This window comes from Vigna unguiculata, chromosome 8 (genome assembly GCF_004118075.2).
Source record: "Vigna unguiculata cultivar IT97K-499-35 chromosome 8, ASM411807v1, whole genome shotgun sequence".
Lineage (NCBI taxonomy): Eukaryota > Viridiplantae > Streptophyta > Magnoliopsida > Fabales > Fabaceae > Vigna > Vigna unguiculata.
Window position 1 is genome coordinate 6,176,929 of NC_040286.1, and position 23,895 is coordinate 6,200,823.

At 30.9% G+C, this 23,895-nt stretch overlaps 1 protein-coding gene across 1 annotated transcript; it reads right to left on the reverse strand.

Annotated features, from left to right (window-relative positions):
• Positions 1 to 13,602: 13,602 nt before the first annotated feature.
• On the reverse strand, positions 13,603 to 14,930 carry LOC114195475 (expansin-like B1). Its single transcript, XM_028085961.1, has 4 exons — positions 14,753 to 14,930; positions 14,485 to 14,597; positions 14,040 to 14,351; positions 13,603 to 13,909 (listed from the first exon to the last, which is right to left on the reverse strand). Exons 1-4 carry the CDS (start codon positions 14,886 to 14,888, stop codon positions 13,724 to 13,726), a joined length of 747 nt encoding a protein of 248 aa, XP_027941762.1. The 5' UTR covers positions 14,889 to 14,930; the 3' UTR covers positions 13,603 to 13,723.
• Between the last annotated feature and the right edge of the window lie 8,965 nt (positions 14,931 to 23,895).

Consider the following 23,895-nt stretch of genomic DNA (forward strand, 5'->3'; position numbering starts at 1 on the left):
GGAGAAACATTCTAAAGAATTATAAATCTAACATACATAAATCATAATAAGATATTAACATTTATATGTGGGAGATCATGCGAGAAGTATACTTCAATTTCAATCTATGTGTTCCCCAATCTTTGTTTCCCAATCTATCTTTTTGTATTTATTTTATTTCTCTTCACACACTTTCACGATAATTTATACGGTGAAAAAATCCTATAGCCAAAAAAAAATCCTAATCTCTTTTATAAATCAATGCCTCTATTAAATTTTTTATTTTATCTTTTATTATAATTTTCATAATATAAATTTAATATAAATAATTTTAAAAATTCTAATATTTTATTATAATTTAAAATATATATATATAATAAATTTCAAAAAAAAAATTGGGGGAGCCGTGGCTCCCCTCTGTCATGGCGTAGGTTCGCCACTGGTCATTATAAATATGAGCATTTCACTAAACCATAGGAGATATCAAGATACACTATTATTCATATTCTCTGTCAGATACCAAAGATACAAATTTCGTGACTTAAGCATTAAAGAGTCTTTGAAGGTGGAGTTCCACCATTGGATTGACAAAGAGACCGGAACCCAATTATTGGATCCTCTCAGGCCATTACCCATACCTTGCCACCTGCACTCAGACCTTCTATTTTCTAGTAAGATCACTTATGAACACTAATATTAACGGAAGGCTTTCTCTTTGCCACACATACCAACTTGTAATTGTCTAAAATATTTCACTATACGAAATTCCTAAATAATGAATAATTTTAGAGATCAAGTATGTTTTAAGATCAATTTAAAGATCAATTTTTTTGGTAAATAAAAAACCTTAGTAATTAATGTTAGTGACCAATTTAGAGATCAATTCATAATAAAAACTATTTTAGTTACCAATTAAAAGATTATCCATACACTTTTTTTCATAATAGAAACCATTTTAGTTACAAAAAAAAATTAATTTATAAATTGATATCTAAATTTTTCACAATAACTAATTATTTTGAGTCACTAAAATTGGTCTTGTCTATCTTTGGGACGAAAAAAAAAGATGGGATGTTACAAGGTGTTTTGAGGTAATAAAGATAGAAGGCAACCTAGGAGTTTGAGAGACAAGAGGATAAATAAGATTCTGGAATATAAGAAAAATGGGAGATCACTCTTTTGGATGTTCTAGTTGACAAGATGTTCCTGTTTGGCTAGAACAATTTGGTGTTCACTGTGGAGTGTCGATAAAACAGTTCCTGATGCCCAAATTTTTATTCTTCCAATACATATTATCATAGACAATTAGGTGTAGTGTGAAGTGTTCACACCCTTTGCTTCCACGTGTCATTGATCCACGTTTTCTCACTCATTGTCCTCAAACCATATAACCTTGATGCCTTTTCGATCATGGCTTTCCACAAACACACCTTGTTGAGAGCACACAAGATTTTCTAGAGAATTTCAATTTTCTCAAATCTTGAAAACAACATATTTAGTACTTACAGTCCAAAGTCTGGTTGCCCTCCGGTGGAATATAATGATCATCCAACCTGTAATGGAAGTCTCCCCATTGGATTTTTAAGGATGAGAAGAATTTGAAGACTTAGTTGTAAAGTGTAGGTTAGACGAAATCCGAAGACTCACTAGTAAAACACATGTGTGAAGAAATATGAAGATTCACTTGTAAAATGTAGGTTAAACGAAATCCGAATACTCAGTTGTAAATGCAAATGAGAAGAAATTTGAAGACTACAAAATAATTCCAGCTTGGCTGTATCATGCGTTACAAAAACTATATTAAGCAGGTTTTATCTGACATTATAGAAACTACATTAAGTAGGTTGTATCCTGCATCATTATAAAAACTACATCGAGTAGGTTGTGTCCTATTTTACAAAAAATACATCGAGCAAGTTGTATTCTACATAACAAAAACTATACTGAGTAGGCAGTATCCTACATTACCAAAACTACATCAAGCAAACTATATCCTACATTACAAAAAAAAGAACTACACTGAGTAAAAATCTGATGGGAACAACCCGTCTCCTAAGAAAAAAAGTTGATCTCCTAAATTCTAATGAGAGCAACCAACTTCTTATGGAATAAAAAAAAGTAAAAAATCTTATGAGAGTAAAGATCTTCTAAAATTCGATAAGAACAACCCATATATTAAAGAATAAAGAAGATATTCTAAAATTCAATTGGAGCGATTAAACTCTTAAAGAAATAAAAAAAACTAATAATATCCTAAAATTCGATGGAAATAGATTCTTATCCGTATTGACTTGTAGCGAAAAGATTATTATCCGTGTTGATAAGCTTTATAGAGCCACAAATTCATTCTAATAGAGTTTAACATGTTTATCTTACATAAACACTTGATGTACAAATACATTGACGCAGTCAAATGTACTTATGACTAAGTAATAATGATTGGTTAGTAGTACGTAAGTGAACAAAACAAAAAGACGCAGACACAAGCTTTATTATGGAAAATTATTTTTTTTAAAAATCCTTTTTTTGCAAACTTAACAAAGTTTTCATTGATAAAATTAAAATAAATAAATTTATTATTTTTTAACTAAATAAAATAATAAAATATTACTTTTTTTTATCTAAATAGGTAGTTTGTCAAAATTTGTAAAAGAAAATTGTTAACCTACATTTTCCCTTTATTATTTCATTTTCATATTTCATCTTCCTTTTTGTATTTAATAGATATAAAATTTCTATTTTATTTCATTTCTAACAAATGAGCACATATTCAATATCAATTAATTAATTTTTATAAAATAATTATAAAAATAATATGATATTATCAAAGAAAAAAAATCAATGTTAAATATTTATAAAAAATGATAATTATATAAATTTTAAATCAAAATATAAAATAACAATAGAATAAATGTAAAAAAAATTATATAAAATAGTATATATCTATTAGTTTTATAAAAACTAAAATATCTCTTAATTTTAAAATTTTTAATGAAACAAAATTGATAAAGTTAAAAAATATTTTTCTTAAAAATTAAAAAAGAAAACAAGTAAGTTTACAAATATTTTAAATGTTTTTTTACTTCCTTTATTTAAATTATAATGAAATCTTTTTTTATACATTAATATATATTATAATAATTTAAATTTAGACATAGAAAATAAAATAAAATAAACTAATAATAATTCAAATTTAAAAAATGAAATAAACGAATAATAATTAAAATTTAGACATAAATCTTTTATCTTTTCAATTCCTGCGATAACATTAATATAATAAATAAAATGTCAAATTACATTTAAGACAATGAATTAGAAAATAAAACTAATAATATAAAAAATCATTAAAATATATTCTACATGATTGAAAACAATAAATAAAAATATTTTAAAAAAATAATTATCAAATGTGTACTCTAAAAACAATTTGATATACCATTGAATAAACTTGTACAAAAAGAAAAATATATAATTAAGAGTATGATAAGATAAAAAATATATCGTAGATTTTAAAAAACTTTCTAAATATAAAACTTGTCAGATTATTCAGAATAATGAAAATTCTTCGAGTAAAAAAGAAATCTTCAAATGAAACAAAAATTAAAAATTAATAAAAATAAAAAAAATATATTTTTTATATTATCTAGTAAAATAAGAGTTTATATATTTAATACTTGAAATTAACACAATGAAATATTTTCATATCATACAAAATAAACAATAAATAAAAATTACTAAAAAATGTAGAAATAATCAAACATAAAACTTAAGTCATATTGGTGATTTTGCCACATACAAAAAAGATGGACAAAGGTGTTGCTGGTAAGAAATAGCTTTAGTGAAGTTATCGCTAAAATTTATGAATATGTCACAATTAATATTTTGTGATAATAATTAAATTTTCACTAGTATTTTTGTTATTATTATATTTGTGACAATATTATCAAATGTCACTGAAATTATTAAGTTTTATTGTGATAAAATTAATTGTCACTTTATTATATGTAATTATCACTACTATTTTGACAATATTTTAAAATCTTATTTAAATTGAATTTTTGTTATGGGAAAAATAATTATAACTACTGTTTTTTTTTTCAAGAGTGATAATGTCAAATTTTTATATTAATTATTTTTATAATAAAAGTTTTATGATTATTGTTGGAAGTTGGTTGATGTGAAATTGTCACATTACTTTCGTGCCTTAAAAATGGACAAATAATTTTAAAATAATAAAAAAAATAAAAGTCAAATATAAATATTAAAATATAAAATATTCATTATATTTAAAATAACAAAAATGCACAAAAATATTAACAATAATACAAACATTTTATACACAAAATACTTAAATTAGATAAGTATGTTAAATACAATAATAGATTTTAGTATCTTCAAACATTTTGGTCCGACAAATAAGTAAAACAAACAATTAATATTTTTAAATGTAAAGATTTAGTGGTAAAGATATTAATGGTGACTTTTGAATAGAAAAAACACATTTGATGAAATATATTGGTTCTAGGGATGACAATGGGGCGGGGACGAGTTTCGCTATCCTATACCTATTCTTGTAAAAAAAATTCATCCCCATCCCCTATCCATAACCAACGGTTATCAAACTTTTGTTCCATCCCATTCTCCATCGGGTAACGGGTATAATCTCGTACTCATACTCGTACCCGTTTTCTTACTACTTTAATATTAATTTTAATTAATTTTTATAAAATAATAAAAAATTACGGTAAAGGAAACATAATATTATCAAATATTCAATATTAGGAGGATGGTTGTTTCTTTAATATCAAATACTTCGAAATAAATTATAATTGTTTACATATTAGATTAGAATACTAAATAAAATTTCATGAGAACCAAAACATTTATTAAATTTGCAAACATTAATGAAACCTAGTTGGTAAAATTTAAAATTATTTTTAAAAAAATATAAAAGGAAAAAAAATTCAAATTAAAATATATTTTAAATGTTTTTTACTTCAATTTTTAAATTATAATGAATCTTTTTTTTATACACTAATAAAAGTTATAATACATCACTTGATCAAAATGACGCAAAGAACAAATAATAAACATAATAATAAAATTTTAACATAGATCTTGTATCTTTTGAACTTCAATATATGTTGGATGGTGATAAAAAAATATTCATGGCAATTACATTAAATTTTATATTGTAGTAAATAAAAATTATGTATACAATTATAGTGAAAAAAGTCAAAGTATGATTGTAATGAGTTAGAAAATAAAAAATAATTAGATAAAATATATCGAAATAGTATGCTACATGATGAAAATAAATAAAAAATTAAAAAATTAAAAAAATTAACAAATGTGTGTCTTATAAACAATTTGGAGACTATTGAAAGGAATCGCACAAAGGAAAATAAATGTATAATTAAGGGTATGATAAGATGAAAAATATCTTAGAGATCTAAGAAAACTTTTCAAATATCAACATATATACTCAATGTTGGTTGAGAAATAACAAAAATTGTTTTAGCAAAACAAAAAAGTTCTTCAAATGAAACAAAAATTAATAATATAATAAGTAATTTTTTTATATTACCTATTAAATGAAAGATTTATGTTATTAAACACGTAAATTGAGAGTATTAAACATTCTCATGTGAAAGGAAAATATACAATAAATAAAAGTATTAAAAAATAATAGAAATATTCAAATGTTAGAAATAAATTTTTTTTAGTTGACATACATCATTTTAACATAATTACATAAAGGTTATGATAAGATAAAAATATATTGGAGATGCAAATGAGTTTTATAACAAACTAAATAATTAAAAGAAATAAAAAATAGAAAGTATATATATATATATATATGTTAATTAATTATGAATATTTTAATAATTTAAACGAGAATGGAGATATGGTCAGGACGAGTATTAAATTATTATTCTTTTAATAATTTAATAATTATGTACATCCGAATTCCCATCCCACCCGATTGAAAAAATTAGGGATTCCCCATATCCATACCCAAATCCAGTCAATACAAGAATTCTCTGTCAAAATGGGGACGGGTTCGAACAATACCCACGAAGGCGGGTTTATTTTCCATCTCTAATTAGTTCTAACTTAGGGTAATGTAAAAGTAAAATGAATATAGGATGGGGATTAGGATGTAAACAAGGGTCGAGCTCGATTCGACCCGGCCCGCGCAGTTTGTTACCAACCTTAATTACTTTAGCAACTTTGTCCCGCTATATATACTAATATTCTACACCCCCAACTCATGATCATTCCTTTTCACTTTCATTATTGCATCACAACGGACTTTTGTAGGTGGTTCTTCTTCCTTTGAGAGTTATTCTTCGTTCATTCTTCTTCACTTTCATTCCAACATTTTTTTTTTGAATTTTGCAACTGCGTTTTAAATTAAGTCATTCTTCATCGTTCTTGTTCTCCTTTCTCTTTTGTCTCTCAACTTTCATCATTCCATTGGTTCACAAATCAAGCAATATATTTGTGATTTCAGTTTTTTAAGAGCATTTTTTGTTGTTGATTGGGGTGTAAAATCCATTAAAATCGAAAGCTAAAATTGGGGTTATCAAATGCGGAAGAGGAGGCTGAAATCCCCACCATCGGATCTGAAATTCGGGTGCACCGAATTTTGAAATGTGAGGTACAAAAAGTTTGTGAAAGGCTATGGTTTCGGTTTGTGATAGCCAATAGTTTCGGTTCATGAAAGCCGATAGTACCGGTTCCTGAAAATTAGTAGTTCCGATTTTTGAAAGTCGATTATTGAAACCCTACTACTCAGGGCTTCAGTGCTGGATCTTAAAGTTAGAGTTTGGATCTGTTAGAAGTTAGTTAGGGTTTTCGTTATTCCCTTTTTCCCCCTTTCTGTTTTCACGGAGACTATATATGATAGTGCTCCTCTTTTGTTCAAAGTGTGAAAATATACAATAATCAAACAGGATATTGGACATAACATCAATCAGATGAAGAAAGATGCTAATGATACAAACAAAAACCCACAAGGTAAGAATCTTTGGATTCTTGATACTGGTGCAACAGATCATGTTGCACATAATAAAGATTGCTTCACTACCTTTTTAAAAATAAAACCTGTGAAGATAAAGTTACCTAATAATAGTGATGTTATTACGTATTCTACTAGAACTATTCAATTTTCTGATAACCTAATTCTTTTTAATGTCTTGTATGTCCTCGAATTCTATTTCAATCTAATTTCAGTTCAAACCTTGATCAAAGATTTGAACTGTAATCTAATCTTCTCCTCTAAGTGTTGCCAGATACAAGACATTACTACATCTCAGATGATTAGGCAAGCTAATCTCAGTCAGGGTCTCTACTAACATGATAGTACTTCTGTCAACAAAATTACTGATTTTTTTCCTAATATTGTTCTGAATTGCTCTAAGGTTGATGTAGATACTTGGCACTATAGACTTGGGCATCCTGCTCGTAGAATTACTGATCAAATATGTAAAACCTTCCCTTACATTCAATCTAAAGATTCTAATGTTTGTGATATATGCCACTTCTCCAAACAACATAAACTACCTTTCTATAAAACTGATAATATTTCTTATAACTGTTTTGATCTCATTCATCTTGATATATGGGGGCCCATAGCCATCCCCTTTGTTCATGGTCATAGATATTTCTTAACTCTGGTTGATGATCACTGTAGACACACATGGATCTTTCTTATGCACACTAAACTTGAAACTAGAAAACTTGTCCAGAATTTCATAATTCGTGTTAAAAATCACTTTGAAAAGACTATCAAATGTTTTAGGCTGATAATGGACCTGAATTTAATTGTGTTGATATATATGATGCTTATGGGATAAATCATCAAAAAAGTTGTGTTCAAACTCCCTAGCAGAATTCTGTTGTGGAAATCAGTGATGTCTGGGAAAATTGGTTAATTGACTATGATAGAGGCAGCGAGTGAATTAAGTTGTCAATAAATTTAGCGTGCTTATATTACAAAAAATGAAACAGAATGGGAGGTTAGTGAGGAAATAGGTAATGAATTGGAGGTTAGGTTTTATTTGGATGAATTGGTGACAAATAGGTAATGAACCTCTAGTTGTGATCAATAATCTGAACATGAGGGAGCAGTGGAAAAAAAGAATAACTAAATTGAAGTTGTGGGTTAAATGATTATGGGGTTTTGAGAGTCAATGAATAATAGTTGAATGATGAAAGAATACATTATATTGGTTAAGGTATAAATCATAACTATGTAATTTTAGATTGAGAGGGGTTTTGAGTGCAAGGCTTGGATAACTTTTTGTTTAATTAGAAACAGGTGGTCATATATTGAAATACTGGATTAGAGGTATTTTCTATAAGTGGGATTGAGGTATTATGTAATGTTAAAGTAATTAGTGAATTCATAGTCCTTGAATAAGGGAATTGACAATTATGAATGATAGGAAATTGAACACTATGAGGGTTGCAGATCTCTAAGGATTTAATCTTAATTGACGTGTGTATTTCTGGACTTTTGGAAGTACTGTGGGTTGTAAGACAAACTGTTTTAGGTGCAAAAACCAGTAGGATTTTCACTACTAGTATAGCGCCTGACGGCATAGGTATGTGTGCCAAACGATAGACTATCAGGGATGTGCATTGCAACGTGTGGCACTTGGCGGAAAGGTGTGCTCCGCCACGCGATATTTGTGAAACAATGGGTCAGAGAGAGGTTTCGCCTGGCGACGCTTAAGTTGCGCTAGGCGATAATGCTGCAAGTATTTGACTTGCGTGAGTTGTTATACGCAGTCATGCGGACTTGGTTCAGGAGATGTTGTGCCATGAGCGGGTAGGTTCATGGATGGTGGTGAACGCGTGATGATATGAGCAGGGAGGTTCATATCCTGTTACTCTCGTGTGGGGATACGAGCGAGGTAGGTTCGTATGTTCCATGCTCACACTTGAGAGATGCTGCGTGCGGGGAGGTACATAGCTGGTGGATCACGTGTGTTGAACTACGAGTAGACAGGTTCGTAGAGTAGGACTACGAGCGGGGAGGTTCGTAGAGGCAGGACCACGAGCGGGCAAGTTCGTGTGAGCATCATAAATCCTGAGACCAAGACTAACTATTTGTGTGATTGAAGGTTGAAAAGCCTTGGGGGTTAAGGTCTTGGCCAAGAACTAACTAGGATGAATAAGATGGGTGTATTGCTTTTATTTTGTTAACTTATATGTTATTTTGTTTATAAGCTCACCCTTTCTATTTGTGATTGGCGATGATCGTGTGATTTGTTACACGGGAGCAGATGATGTTATAGGTGATGCTGTTGATGCCTAGATGTAGAGAGAGGGCTAGCTTGGGATACTATGAGCTAGGGATTTTTACTGTGTTTTCATTTGTTTATCGAAATTTGGAACTTGTAATAACATTATATTCTAGTTTCATTTAAATTTTGGTGCACTGGATATTATTTTAAATTTTCCCGCGTTTGGGAATAATAAAAATCATGACGTTTGAATTTCAACTCTTGTTTATTTTGTTTAATTAAGTAATTTCCAGTAGGGATGTTACAACCCCTGCCTATCTGAAGGACTACTTACATCAGGTGAACAATTCCATGAACCCTAAACATTTCATTCATAATAGATTTGTCCATAAAACTAATTATCCTATTAGTTCTGTTCTCTCCTGCAAATCTTTGTCAAAGGAACATCTTAACTATACTCTTGCTATAACTGCTTCCCATGAACCTCAATCATATGCAGAGGCTTCTCAAAATATTAAATGGATTGACGCTATTCATAAAGAAATAAAAGCTCTAGAGGATAATAAAACCTGGTACTTTATTGATCTCCCTAAAGGAAAGAAACCAATAGGGTGTAAATGGATCTTTAAAATCAAATATAAATCTGATGAAAGTATTGAAAGACATAAGGCTAGGTTAGTAGCTAAAGGGTACACTCAGTTAGAAGGAATTAACTTCATTGATACTTTTTCTCTTGTTGCTAAGCTCACAACTGTGAGAATTCTGTTAACTATTGCAGCCTAAAAAAATTGGTATTTACACCAACTTGATGTGGATAATGCATTATTGCATGGGAACCTAGATGAGGAAGTATACATGAATCGACCTCCAGGCCTTCAAGTTCCTAAACCAGGTCAAGTATGCAGGTTAAATAAATCTCCCTATGGCCTAAAACAAGCAGTCGTCAATGATTTGCTAAACTATCCTCTTTCCTTATTTCTGATGATTTTATACAATCTCAATCTGATCATTCTCTCTTTACTAAGGCAAGTTCAGATACTTTCACTATTCTCCTTGTATATGTAGATGATGTGATCTTAGCAGGCAACTCCATGACTAAAATTGACAAAATAAAAGCTTCCTTAAATGAAGCATTCAGAATTAAAGATCTAGGAAGTTTGAAATACTTCCTAGGTTTTGAAGTTGCTAGATCTAACAAAGGAATTCAGTTGTGCCATAGAAAATATGCTCTAGACATCCTATCCGAAACTGGAATGCTGGACTGCAAACCCAGTCAGACCCCTCTCGTGAGCAACACTAAAGTTCTTTTTGACAAAACTGTTGATCCTATCAAAGATCCTGAGATTCCTATAGGCGACTAATAAGGAAGTTACTAAACCTTACTAATTCTAGACCTGACATTTGTTATTTTGTACACTTACTCAGCCAATTTGTGTAGGCACCTACCATCTATCATCAACAAGTAGCCCAACATATCCTCAGATATATAAAGGCCAGTCTTACCAATGGCCTCTTCTTTGCTGCCACTAATGACATTCAAATCAAGGCCTTCAGCGACTCCGACTGGGCCACTTGTCCAGACACAAGGCGTAGTGTTACCGGTTACTATGTCTTCCTGGGAATTTCCTTGATTTCCTGGAAATCAAAGAAACAAAACACATCCAGATCTTCTTTAGAGGCCGAATACAAAGCCTTTGCCACCACTACCTACGAGCTGAAGTGGGTCAACCACCTTCTCCACGACCTCCGTGTTCAATCCACAGACCAAGTTGTTCTATACTGTGACAGTCAATATGCTAGGCAAATATCTCACAACCCAACTTTTCATGAGCGCACTAAGCATATCGACCTGGATTGCCATGTCGTCCGTGAAAAGCTTCAGAAGAAACTCTTCCACTTGTTACTGATTTGATCCGATGAACAGCTCGCTGATATCTTCACGAAAGCACTCCACCGCACTTCCTTTGAGACCATTCTTCCTAAGCTTGGATTGATGAACATCCATCATCCAGGTTAAGGGGAGAGTATTGAAACCCTACTACTTAGGGCTTCACTATTGGATCTTAAAGTTAGAGGTTGGATCACGAGACTATATATGATATGCTCCTCTTTTGTTCAAAGTGTGAAAATATACAATAATCAAACATAGAGTTGAAGTTTTCTTACCTTCGTGTTCTCTTTCCCTTCTCGCTTTCCCTTTTCTCTTCTTGCTGCTTCTTCCTTCTCCATGCTTTTCATCTGAATCGCAGCACCATGTGCATTCCTCTTAGGTAAGAGGGTAGCGGGTTTGAAACCCTTGATGTTATGTTGGGGCTGCAATATTGATCGTTCCACATCCTAAAACCTGGTGAACCAAACTGACTTTTGAAAGTTGTTGTTACCGCATCTTACAATTTAGTGACCACTAAACTGACTTAAGAAAACAAGTGCACCGCTTCCTACAAACTAGTGACTCCAAAATGCGAAAAATAGTGCTAGATCGCAGATTTTTCATCTACCCAAAACCAACCCGAGACCCCTTAACAAAAAGAAACTTACCTTATGAAGAAGAAAAGAATCCAGTGTGAAGAGATGCGGCCAAGAAACAAATGAATGAAGAGCTATTCGTGAGGGATAATCAAAGAAAGATACAGAATCAGGGTGAGCTTAAAAGACGAGAAAAAAATTAAAAGGGGTGAGGAGATGTGAGAAAGAGGAGCAAAGAAAAAGTGTGAATGAAAGAAAGATAGGATTTTTACACTAGTCAAATCTCAATCAAAGTCAAAAATTCAAAGGTTAAGAGGGGAAATATGAGAAAGTTAGGATGCATGAAGAAAAGTTGGGGTTGCAGGAAGAAAATCCCAATAAAAGGTGTTAGGCTCGATCCAAAGGGTGTAAAAACAAAAATTGGAGTGAAAAATAAGTTGAGTTAGTTGACCATTAGAAGGGGTGCAAATAGAAAATTGGAGGATGAGATTTTCAAAAAGGTAAAATGGAAGGTGAAAAAAAAGGTTTTCTCTATTTTGTTTTGTTTTTTTAAGATAGAGAGTTGGGTCAAATAGAAAAGACCCAACCTTTTTTTTTCCTTTCATTTATATTTTCTTTTCTTTTTTTCATTTTTCAATTTTTCTAAGGACGATGGTGGAGGTGGAGGAGGAAAAAGTAAAAAAAGAAAAAGAAGATAAGAGACATCATTTTTTATCAATGAATTTTTTGCTATCAGTAATTATCGATAATATTTTTATCAACAGATTTTTAATCATTGGTAAGTTACTGATAATTTTACTTTAACGAAAAAAATTCTAATATACTAACGATAATGTTTGTCTTGATACACAAATGATCAAGTTACTTTTGGATGAATAAGAGAAGAAATGTGAATGAACAGGTCGATTAGAAGAAACACACATGTTGTAATGGTGTTACTGAATTTTAAGAATTTATATAGACTATACCCTACACTTTTATTTGTCGGTCTATTCGTATGACTTGTCCCGCATTGTTATTCCTATTTTCACATAACTTACAATGCAGTTTCCATCATGCTCAACCCATAAGACATCATTCCAATGAAATGACAATAAACATCAAAAACTCAAATAGATTTTCAAGACATTATTTATAATCAATCTACCACTAGAGTTAGCATAAATAGTGAACTTCAAAGACTCAAATAGATTTTCAAGACATTATTTATAACCAATCTACCACTAGAGCTAACATAAAGTCATTAGTTTTCCACATTCAAGACAACATCTCAAACTTTCCAATACTTGTCGAACCTACATAGTCCAACCAAAGCTGAGAATACAAATGACAATATGTTGCTTCAAGCACAAATAATGTCAACTTGCTACCCGACTCACAACAGGAAATTCGACCTGTTACCCACTAGATATTCGTTCCATGGATACTATCTTTGGATACCTGCGGATTTTTTTTAAAAACCAATCATTTATAAATATTGAAAAGGAAATTTGAATAAAATTACAAAAAATATAAAATATAATGTAAATTAAGTAAGCATAAATTAAATTTTAATTTTAATTACATTTAACGTAAAAAAGTATAAATTAAATTTTAATTTTAATTTTTATAAGTAATTGATAGTTATGGGTACGAGGTATGATACTTGCATTAGACCCATCCACTTTTGCATACATGAATATTTTTATCACGTTTAATAAAGAATTAGGCTTTGGTCTTCTCATCTCTATTAATCATTGTACCCGTATTTATGTTGACAAATTCAAAATATTAAATAAATAATTTTTATAAAAAGTTGAAAAACACAGTATTTTAAACGATCCAATATAAAGAATATATGTTTTTTCAATGATAAAAAAAATGTAATAAGAGATAAACAAAGATGTGCAATGAAGATTTGCAATCTAAAATAACTTTTATTTTATTTTATTCTTATTCAAAGTATTCTTAGAGGGAAAGTACAAGAATCCCCATTAATTATTTTGTAATCTGTTGTTGGGATCCAAAATGAATTTTTGAGTCTAGTAAAACTGAACTTTGGTGTCGTAAGTTGCTCCAGGCTTCCAATTAGCAGGAATAGGAACTTTTGGTATCATCCAATTAACGCCCACTTGAAACCTCAGCAGGATTGCACCTCTCGCTGGATTAGCAAAGTCAAACACTGCCCCATACACCCTGCGCAGTGGTTCCCATCGTTGTTGCCCTTTCTGCACAACATTTCAACAACAAAATTCAACACACGAAGTAATTAAACCTATTCATACGCAATACTTGAGAAACAAAATGGTGTGCATGCATGCGCTGAATCAAACGTAAAAGTTGACATTTTATACATACCTGCCACATTTCAACAGCAGTGACGTCGTATTTTCCATTTATATTCAGAATCACAACAGCCAAGTAACCAGGGTTGCTGCTACTTTCCTTGATGTGAAACAAGACGTTGCCCATGAACGTACATGGAACCCTTCTGTATTCAATCTCCACTGTACCGTGTTTCTTAAGCTCTGCAGATGCATTTTGATTGCGTCCCAATCTTGAGAACGCCTGTGGGCTCATGACGAAGTCCGTTCTGTCTCCATAACCCTTGTCTGTTGCCACAAGGAATGCTCCATTCGCATCGCACAGTTCTGGTATTTTGCACTTTACCTGGACCACCATCATCATCATCACTCATATTTTCTTATTAGTGTTTAATTAATTATTAATACATAATCACTGATAAGTCAAAAGAATTATCATCGAAAATAAATTAGCGAAAGAAAAGCGCGTGCGTACGTACCTGATAACACGTGCCACAACCAGCTCCGTTCCTCCATAGCCCAGAGATCCCTGCGACTCTTCCATCATACCAATTCATCTTCCTTCCATACTCCCCGAAGCCACAAGCTCCAGCTACAACATACATGCATATATAATAACAATTTCATGTGATATTTATTCTTCTAAAACACACTTTAAAATGAGAAGCGTAAATTCCTCAAACGTATTTGAAAGAAAAAGAGGATATTTAATCCTAGGCTGCAAAAACAAAGAACGTAAGCACATACTTGGAGTACCGTAACCGTCGGGGCTGCCATAATAGGTTGCTCTTGAGTTGGTGAAATATTCCTTGCAGTTACACAGTGCAGGGAAGAGCAATATGACACAAACAAGTCCAAGTTGGTACCTAAAGCCGAGTTCCATCACAAATTACTCTCAGACGCAAAGAAAATATGCAGGAATGACTGATTACGAGATTGTGACCAATGCGACAAAGCAAAGCATATGATTTGAGAAGGGTTTATGAGATTGAAAGCGAAGCTACATTGTATTTATAGCACAGACTTAGATCTTGCTGCATGCATATACCGTGGGTGGTGCATTTCTATTAATTCCTTTGTTTCAGTAGATGTTTCTTTTTTAAACTAGTTTGAATAATTCGGGTTCTGTGTACCTGTTTACTGATTTTGAACCATGGTTTAGGCATATTGGGTAATTTTTATGGGAAAATAATACTTTGACTTTCTTAAGAAAAAAAAACACATTCAATTACCAACCCAGTTTAATAATACAATATACCGTGTATTAGAATTTGGAAGATAAAAAAATATAATTAAAATATTATTACTTTAATTAGTGTATGAAAATCACCACCCTAGTTAAGTTTGACTCCAAATTGATGAAAAATTACTTTTACTGAGGTTACATGTCTGAAAATTGGGTCGAATGTAAGCTGTATGTAGATCATTCCAAGTCATAACACACAAGGTCAACCAGAATATAATAAAGCAGGAGTAAATGTCATTTAGTATTATGTTTACCTAGCGTTCGACAGATTATGTTATCTTAATCACTTGTGAAACAAAGTTAGTTATTAAATATTTGATTAAATTAAAATTCACACTTTTGTAATTTATGTTAATTGTACATGAAAAGATTTAAAATAAAAAAATAAGATAAAATGAGAAGCAAAACAAAGGGAATAGTACTTGTTGGTTTCCTAAAACAATAGAAACTTAAAAATAATCTAATCGTAATTTGTCATTGACTAAACAAAATTGACCCCAAACTTTCTTCTTCAACGCAGAAAATCAAGCACAATGAAGACATTCTGTTAACATCCTTATGTTAATATTATTAGACAAAACTACTTTTTCTATAATCTGCATGATCTGATCCATCACCGAGAGATTAGAATTTTCTGAGATCGTGCTAATTCATAAATGGATGCGACATAGCTTGGATACTAGATTACATGTAGAGCATATATAATGATCAAAATTAGTTGTGTAATCTATTGAACCTTTGTACAATATTAATACTCAATTCATTGTTGATATAAAAGCGTATCTAATACAAACCACTCCACTTCAAAACATGTAATTCTTCACTGTAAGATTTCTAATCCACCAACAATCAGCACAAGAATGATGTTTTACAGATTTCCTATTTTATCATTTCGGCTGGCGAAGTCAATTTCATAACACTAAACCTCCTCTCATTGTTAAATAATAAAATAACAATGTATGAGCAGTAACATCATGTTAAAGGGGTACCCTTCGGTTTTGACCAAAAACCAAACCTCTGACTTTCTTATAGTTTAAAAGCATGTATTTAATACAATCAACATTACTTGGATCAATACAAAATATTTCCATCATCAAGTGTTCCGCAGATTTTTCCGTTCAAAACCAATTAACGGGTATAAACTTATAAAATAGCATATACCCTTCTAACATGAAGCTCCGCGTGTTGGAAAGCAGCAAAAACCCTTCTTACTCTGCTGTTTTGGTTCTCAACGTAAATGGAATGAGTGACATCACTGCTGTAGAGATATGGCAGAGAGGGCAGAAACGATGGGAGGCACTGCGAAGGGTGTATGGGGCAGTGTTTGACTTTGCTAACCCACCCATCGGTGAAATCTGTCTGAGGTTTCAAGTTGGCTATAAATATTGGCTCCTTCCCAACATTCCTATTCCTGCTAACTGGACGCCTGGAGCTACTTATGACTCCAAAGTTCAGCCTTATTATTAGACACAAAATAAAAGTACTCACTTTCTGAAGAGAACCCCTTCACCATTACTCAATGTTCTTCTTCTTGTACTGCTGTCAAAGTCACTGCAATAAAATGGGGTTCCTAACCAATAAATTTCCATTTCAACATTCTGCACATGGAATGGAATAATCAATAAAATTCACTTTCCTCATTATTCATAAGTTTAATTTCGTTTCGTTTAGCTCCATGCAGCCAATAAATTACTACTCTGCTTCTGACTAAATCCATTGTTCTTTCACTTTATATATATACTAGTTTTTGTACCCGTGCAACGCACGGGATTTTTTAGATTTTATATATTTGTAATGGTAATGAACAATGAGTGCTACGCAATAATCTATATATGAAAATATGATGTCTTGAAAAAATTGTCAAGTGTAAACATAAGATAAATGAATTAAGAACATAATAAAAAAAAACATATTGTTGTTGCTTTGAGAAGCATTGTTGTTGTATTTCATTTTGTCTTTGGTTGTCTATTTTTTTATTTGCAACAACAAACACAAAAAATATTACTGATAGAAATGTTAAGCTATGCTGAAATGAAAATATTATTTCTTTAAAAGACAATGATTTTCCTCCAGTAGAGAACAAAACATGCAATACTTTGAAAGATAACAATTGAAGAAGAAGCAAAAAGATAAATAAGTTCATGTATGTTTTTACAAACTAATAAGTTAAATTCGAAATCAAAAATAATAAATTACATACCTATAATCTCTTATATGTCAAAGAGTTTCAAAAATTTCTTCGTACACAACGTTTTTTGTTGTGTTAGTGACATTAAAATCTTCATCCAGTATAATTATTTTCAATCCTCTTTTGGTTTTTACTCTAGAAATAGTAACATATAGCTGGCAGTTGAGAAATCTTGACATTGCAATCATGATTTTTTTTGAGAAGTGGACACGATGATGAAAGAAAGCTTTAAAAACCTGCACCGTGATCAAGAATCAGAATTATTATTCATTAGTGGATTATTTTAATGTTGTAATCTGAATCAGTTTAATAATGAAAACGTATGGGAGATAAAGGAGCAGTTTAAATACGTACAACAGTGCTTTAATCATCATTATTTCGAGCAATGCGAATATTAATGAGTTTGAATATTGATTGACACGTTTCAAATTGACACGTTTAATACGTTGGAATATACAACGTTTTGTAAGACGAAGGGATTTTAAGTGATTTGTGGCAATGATAAATAGTGATTTCCAATGCGTTACAATTTTTCATATTTATATAAAATTATTAAAATATTAAATATTTAAACTTCACGTTAAATGATTTTGGAATGCGAATGTTATAAAACATAATATTTAATGTTTACGTTAATTTTTTTTTAAATAATAAGTAATATTTAATGCTTACATTTAAATTTTGAATTTAGATGGAATGATAATTGATTTTGATTAATTCTAAATATAATTAAAATTTATTTAGATTACAAATGTGCTATAATTCTAATTTTCATTTTTTTTTTATCAAAGAACTTCATAATTAAAATAATTACATTGAGAATGGTCGATCGACGTGTCCTTCCCATATCGTATTATTAACAGTCGATCGACGTGTCCAAAAGCCTTCACAGATTAGCAAGTTTAGAATAAAAAAATAAAAAGTAAAGATAACAAATAAATGTCAAGGAATAAAAAAATAAACCTGGTCTTTCAGAAACATAGTAAGGAATCCGCCAATAAGTTTTGCAGAAAGTATAGATTGTGGGGTGGAGATGGATGTCATTGAACGATAATAGATTGGTGATGAAGAAGATTTGTAAGAGAAGAAAATGGGTATCAGAAGAAAACGAAGATTTGTCACTTGATAGTTGGTAAGTAAGAATGGCAAACATTGGAAATATATATAAAGAGAATAGGAGAAGTCATACATGTTCCAAAAGTCCGTACTTACTAGATAGACTGCTTCATAATTAACGCAATTGCTTGGAAATAAAAAATTAAAAAATAAGTACGAATTATAAAAAAAAACTCGTTAAAATTAAAATTTAAAATAAAGCAAAATATTAATTAAAATAGGATAACTCGTAAAATAAAAATTAAATTTTAAGAAGATAATAAGAAAAAAAATAGGACAATTAGATAAAATAAATATTTAAACAAAAAATAAATGAGCATCAACGCTAAGATAAATTAGATAAAGTAAAAGAAAATAAACAAAGAAGATAATTTTTTGGCTTGTGTAAAATTACGAAGATGAAGTGTTAGATTGAGAAAGCTGAAAAAAGACGAAACTTGGGTAAAAGTATAAGAAGAAGATTAAAAGTTTGCTTGACAAAGATTTTTACAAAAAGAAAACTTGGTAATAATAGAAGAAGAAGATGAAATGTTTACTTGACAAACCTTAAAATATCGGGAATCTCTATAAAAATATGAAGTTTACATACCACTAAGATTCTACAACGAAAATAAGATTAAGTTTTTTGCTCTTTAAGACTGATGCATGTGTTTGACCACTTGATTTCAAGCCTATAAAAAAATAGCATCAACGAAATCTGGGTAAAAATATAAGAAGATAAACTGTTAGATCAAGAAAGGTGAAAAAAGAGTAAACCTGGGTAAAAATATATGAAGAAGATTAACGGTTTGCTTGAGAAAGCTTGAACAAAAAATCTGGGTAATAATAGAAGAAGAAGATGAATTGTTTACTTGACAAAAAGTATGGTACAAATATAAGAAGAAGATGATGAAGATGAATTGTTTCCTTCAGAAAGTCGAAAAAAAAAGAGATCTGGGTAAAAAAAACGAAATTTGGACGTTACCCATCTTCTACTAAGCTCATTCATCTGAAACAAATTCCAAAATAGAACTAAAACAAAAAAAAAATTACAAAAGAAACAAAAATACGAAGAGATCTGAAGAAGAAATGAACTCTTCATTTCAAGCCTGTAAACAAAAAAATAGCATCAACAAAAAGTGGGTACAAATATAAGAAGAAGAAGATGAAGATGAACTGTTTCCTTCAGAAAGCCGGAAAAAAAAATAGATCTGGGTAAAAAAAAAAGAAATGTGGATGTTACACAACTTCTACTGAGTTCATTCATCTGAAAAAAATTCCAAAACAGAACTAAAACAAAAAATATTACAAAAGAAGCAAAAATACAAAGAGATATGAAGATGAAGATTATCTGGAGCCATGGTGTTGTTTTTAAAAAAATCAAAATCTGGGTAAAAAGATGAACTCTTCATTTCAAGCTTGTAAACAAAAAAAATAGCATCAACAAAAAGTGGGTACAAGTATAAGAAGAAGAAGATGAAGATGAACTGTTTCCTTCAAAAAGTTGAAAAAAAATCAGATCTGGATAAAAAAAAAAGAAATGTGGACGTTACCCAACTTCTACTAAGCTCATTCATTTGAAAAAAATTCCAAAGCAGAACTAAAACAAAAAAATATTACAAAAGAAGCAAAAATACAAAGAGATCTGAAGATGAAGATTATCTAGAGCCATGGTGTTGTCTGAAAAAAATCAAAATCTGGGTAAAAAAATGAATTCTTCATTTCAAGCCTGTAAACAAAAAAAATAGCATCAACAAAAAGTTGGTACAAATATAAGAAGAAGAAGATGAAGATGAACTATTTCCTTCAAAAAGCTGAAAAAAAAAATAGATCTGGATAAAAAAAAGAAATATGGACGTTACCCAACTTCTACTAAGCTCATTCATCTGAAAAAAATTCCAAAACAGAACTAAAACAAAAAAATATTACAAAACACGCAAAAATACAAAGAGATTTGAAGATGAAGATTATCTGGAGCCATGGTGTTGTCTGAAAAAAATCAAAATCTGGTTAAAAAGATGAACTCTTCATTTCAAGTCTGTAAACAAAAAAAAATAGCATCAACAAAAAGTGGGTACAAATATAAGTAGAAGAAGATGAAGATGAACACTTTCCTTCAGAAACTCGAAAAAAAAAATAGATCTGGATAAAAAAAAGAAATGTGGACATTACCCAACTTCTACTGAGCTCATTCATCTGAAAAAAATTCCAAAAAAGAACTAAAACAAAAAAATATTACAAAAGAAGCAAAAATACAAAGAGATCTGAAGATGAAGATTGTCTGAAGCCATGGTGTTGTCTGAAAAAAAAATCAAAATATGGGTGAAAAGATGAACTCTTCATTTCAAGCCTGTAAACAAAAAAAATAGCATCAACAAAAAGTGAGTACAAAAATAAGAAGAAGATGAAGATGAACTGTTTCATTCAGAAACTCGAAAAAAAAAAGATCTGGATAAAAAAAGAAAGAAATGTGGACGTTACCCATCTTCTACTAAGCTCATTCATCTGAAAAAAATTCCAAAACAGAACTAAAACAAAAGATATTACAAAAGAAGCAAAAATACAAAGAGATCTGAAGATGAGCATTAGGTGGAGTCCATGTTGTTTCGATGGACTGAGAAAGAGCGGAAAAAATCAGAAGAAAGTCGTGCAACAGAGAATGAGAAAGTGAGAATGAGAAGAAGATGAAGCGAGAATGAGAAACGAAAAGTCAGGAAGAGAGAAAAAAGGTTTAAGAGAGAGAATTGAATTTGAAATTTGAAAGTGGAGATAGGGGAAAAAGAAGCAGAGGTTTAAGAGAGAGAATTGAATCTGAAATTTGAAAGTGGAGAGATAGGAAAAAGAAGCGGTGGGATACGTGGAGAGAGATAATTGATTTTGTTTTTGAATTTTTTTACGCAGTGCCAAAATCACGAGAGCGTGACACGTAAGCGTTTTTACTTTTTGTAGATAAAAAATTTTGAATTGAAGTATGTGATATATAGTATTTAATTGAAGAAGTTGCTATTTGTTAGTTCCCATTTGTGTGTGTGTATATATATATATATATATATATATATATATATATATATATATATATATATATATATATGCGCACACGTGCTTATTTGCGTAACAACATCAACAACACCCATATAGTGTATAATCGGTAGGTGGTTGAAAATGGTTATGTAAAACAAAAAACACCACGAATTGATCAAATGTATAGTTATGCATTGAAAGCAGCACAGACGAAAGACAAGGTAGTTTTGTACATCCTATACCAAGTTCTAGATGAGTTTAACTTTGAGAAGATTGCAAATGTAAAAATCTTTAAAAAAAGTGTGACATTGTAAAGAAGGTATATAAGAGGAATAACAAAGTGAAGCACGTCTGACTTCAAACACTGTGGGGTAAGTTGGAATGCATGAAGATGAAGGAGAATGAAGGAGTGTCCGACGTCATAACTCAGGTTGAAACCATAGTGAACCAAAACTTAGTTGAAGTGGAGGGATGCTGCTTGCTAGCCGAGTCACGGAGAAAATCTTAAGACTAGTCATCTCATTCTCTCTTTTTCAAGGAAAATGATTTTTTAATAATTAAATTTTGACAACTTTCTCTTACAATCTTAAGTGGTCTCTTCTAAGTGGCTTCTCATTTTTTCATTTTCTTATTTCTCTATACTTCAAAACCATTTAAAATACGCCACCTCAGGTTATAAGAGAAACTTGTTAAAATTTAGTTGTCAAAATATCATTGTCCCTTTTTCAAACACTTAAACACTCAAGCTCTTTATAGCTCTGATGCCAATTTGTAAAAACTAATTTGTGAATAAACTAATTCACCATTGTTGTCAGTGTTGTTATTCATGCAATCAACAATACAATTTATAAACTGATATTCCCGATTGTTGTACTCAAAACCGATAAAAATGGCTAAAAACATCAAACACAAGGAAAATGTTCCAAAGTTGTTAAAGATTAAGAGAAAGAGGATAAATGATACCATTAAGACTCGTATTTGGGCAAATCAAAGGAAGCATTGGTCAATATGAGAAACCAATTGGAGCTCATAAGGATGTAGAGAGAGATTGAGAAGAAGAAAGAATCGCAAATCTCCAATCAGAAACAAGATCGACTCAACATTATAGCAAGTAAAGCACTCGCTTTAGGCTTACAGAAGAAGTGCCTCAAATTTTTATTACTTTTTACTACTAATATTCCTCTATTAAATAATTATAAAATTATGTTTAAGAAAAAATGTCTCAATTTTTTTATACTAATATACCTTTATTAAATTAATTATAAAATTATGTTTAAGAAAAAAGGTCTCAAAAACTATTTTATTACTAATATAACTCTATTAAATTAATTAAGTTTATGTTTGAGAATAAAATTTAAATAAATTATTATGAGTGCCTATTAATTTTTATTGGTATTAAAATTGGTAATTAATGAGTTAAAATCTTTAATTCGTAAATTATAATTTTGTTTACGAGAAAGAGAGTTTATAGTTATTCTTTATTTTCTAATAATCAAGTTGATTCTATTTTCTTCTTTTATCTTTTATGTCTATTATGTGACTTCTTACAATCTTTTAACAATTATTGAATTTCGTATTGTACGTATGTAACGTCCCAAATAAATAGATAAAAACCCATTTAGTAAAACGCCACATACATAATATCCGGAGGGTACGAAGATTTGGAATATGAAGTACTCTGTACCCCAAAACATCCATAAACATAAAAGAGGCCTCACACGGCCCAAAGCGTAAAATGCTAACGAACTAATAGCAATGAGTCTAGTACAGGCAAGGAAAACATAGTAAATAAATTCTTCAGTGATGGGCCCCAGAATGGGCTCAGTACTCGTCCAGTCCATCGGGCTGCAGCATCCCTATCATCAATACCACTGCTAGGGGTTCTCGCATCTGCTCACATCAATAGAATTGATGATCATTGCAAGGGAGGAAGACCACACACACAACCATACAAACAAGCGAAAGGGTAAGCTAGTGCACAGAATTCATACATCATAATAATCATCATTCAATCATATAATCAAGCATAAACGTCTGGAGCCCACACATGATATACCAAACCCCTTCAAACTACAAGACTTGACTATCCGAATACGTATTTGAGGCACCACCACGTGGCAGTGGAATTATATCCTATCAATGAGGCGTCACCGCGAGGCTTTCACGAAATTATACCCTAACAGGAGGCACCACCACGTGGCCTTCGTGGAATTACGCCTTGGCCCTAAGGCACCACCACGACCCCCCATGGAATTACGTCCTTTTTGTCGAGGCACCACCAGGGACTCCCCTTAAGAGGGTCCATAGAATTACGTCCAACCGATGAGGCGCCACCAAGAT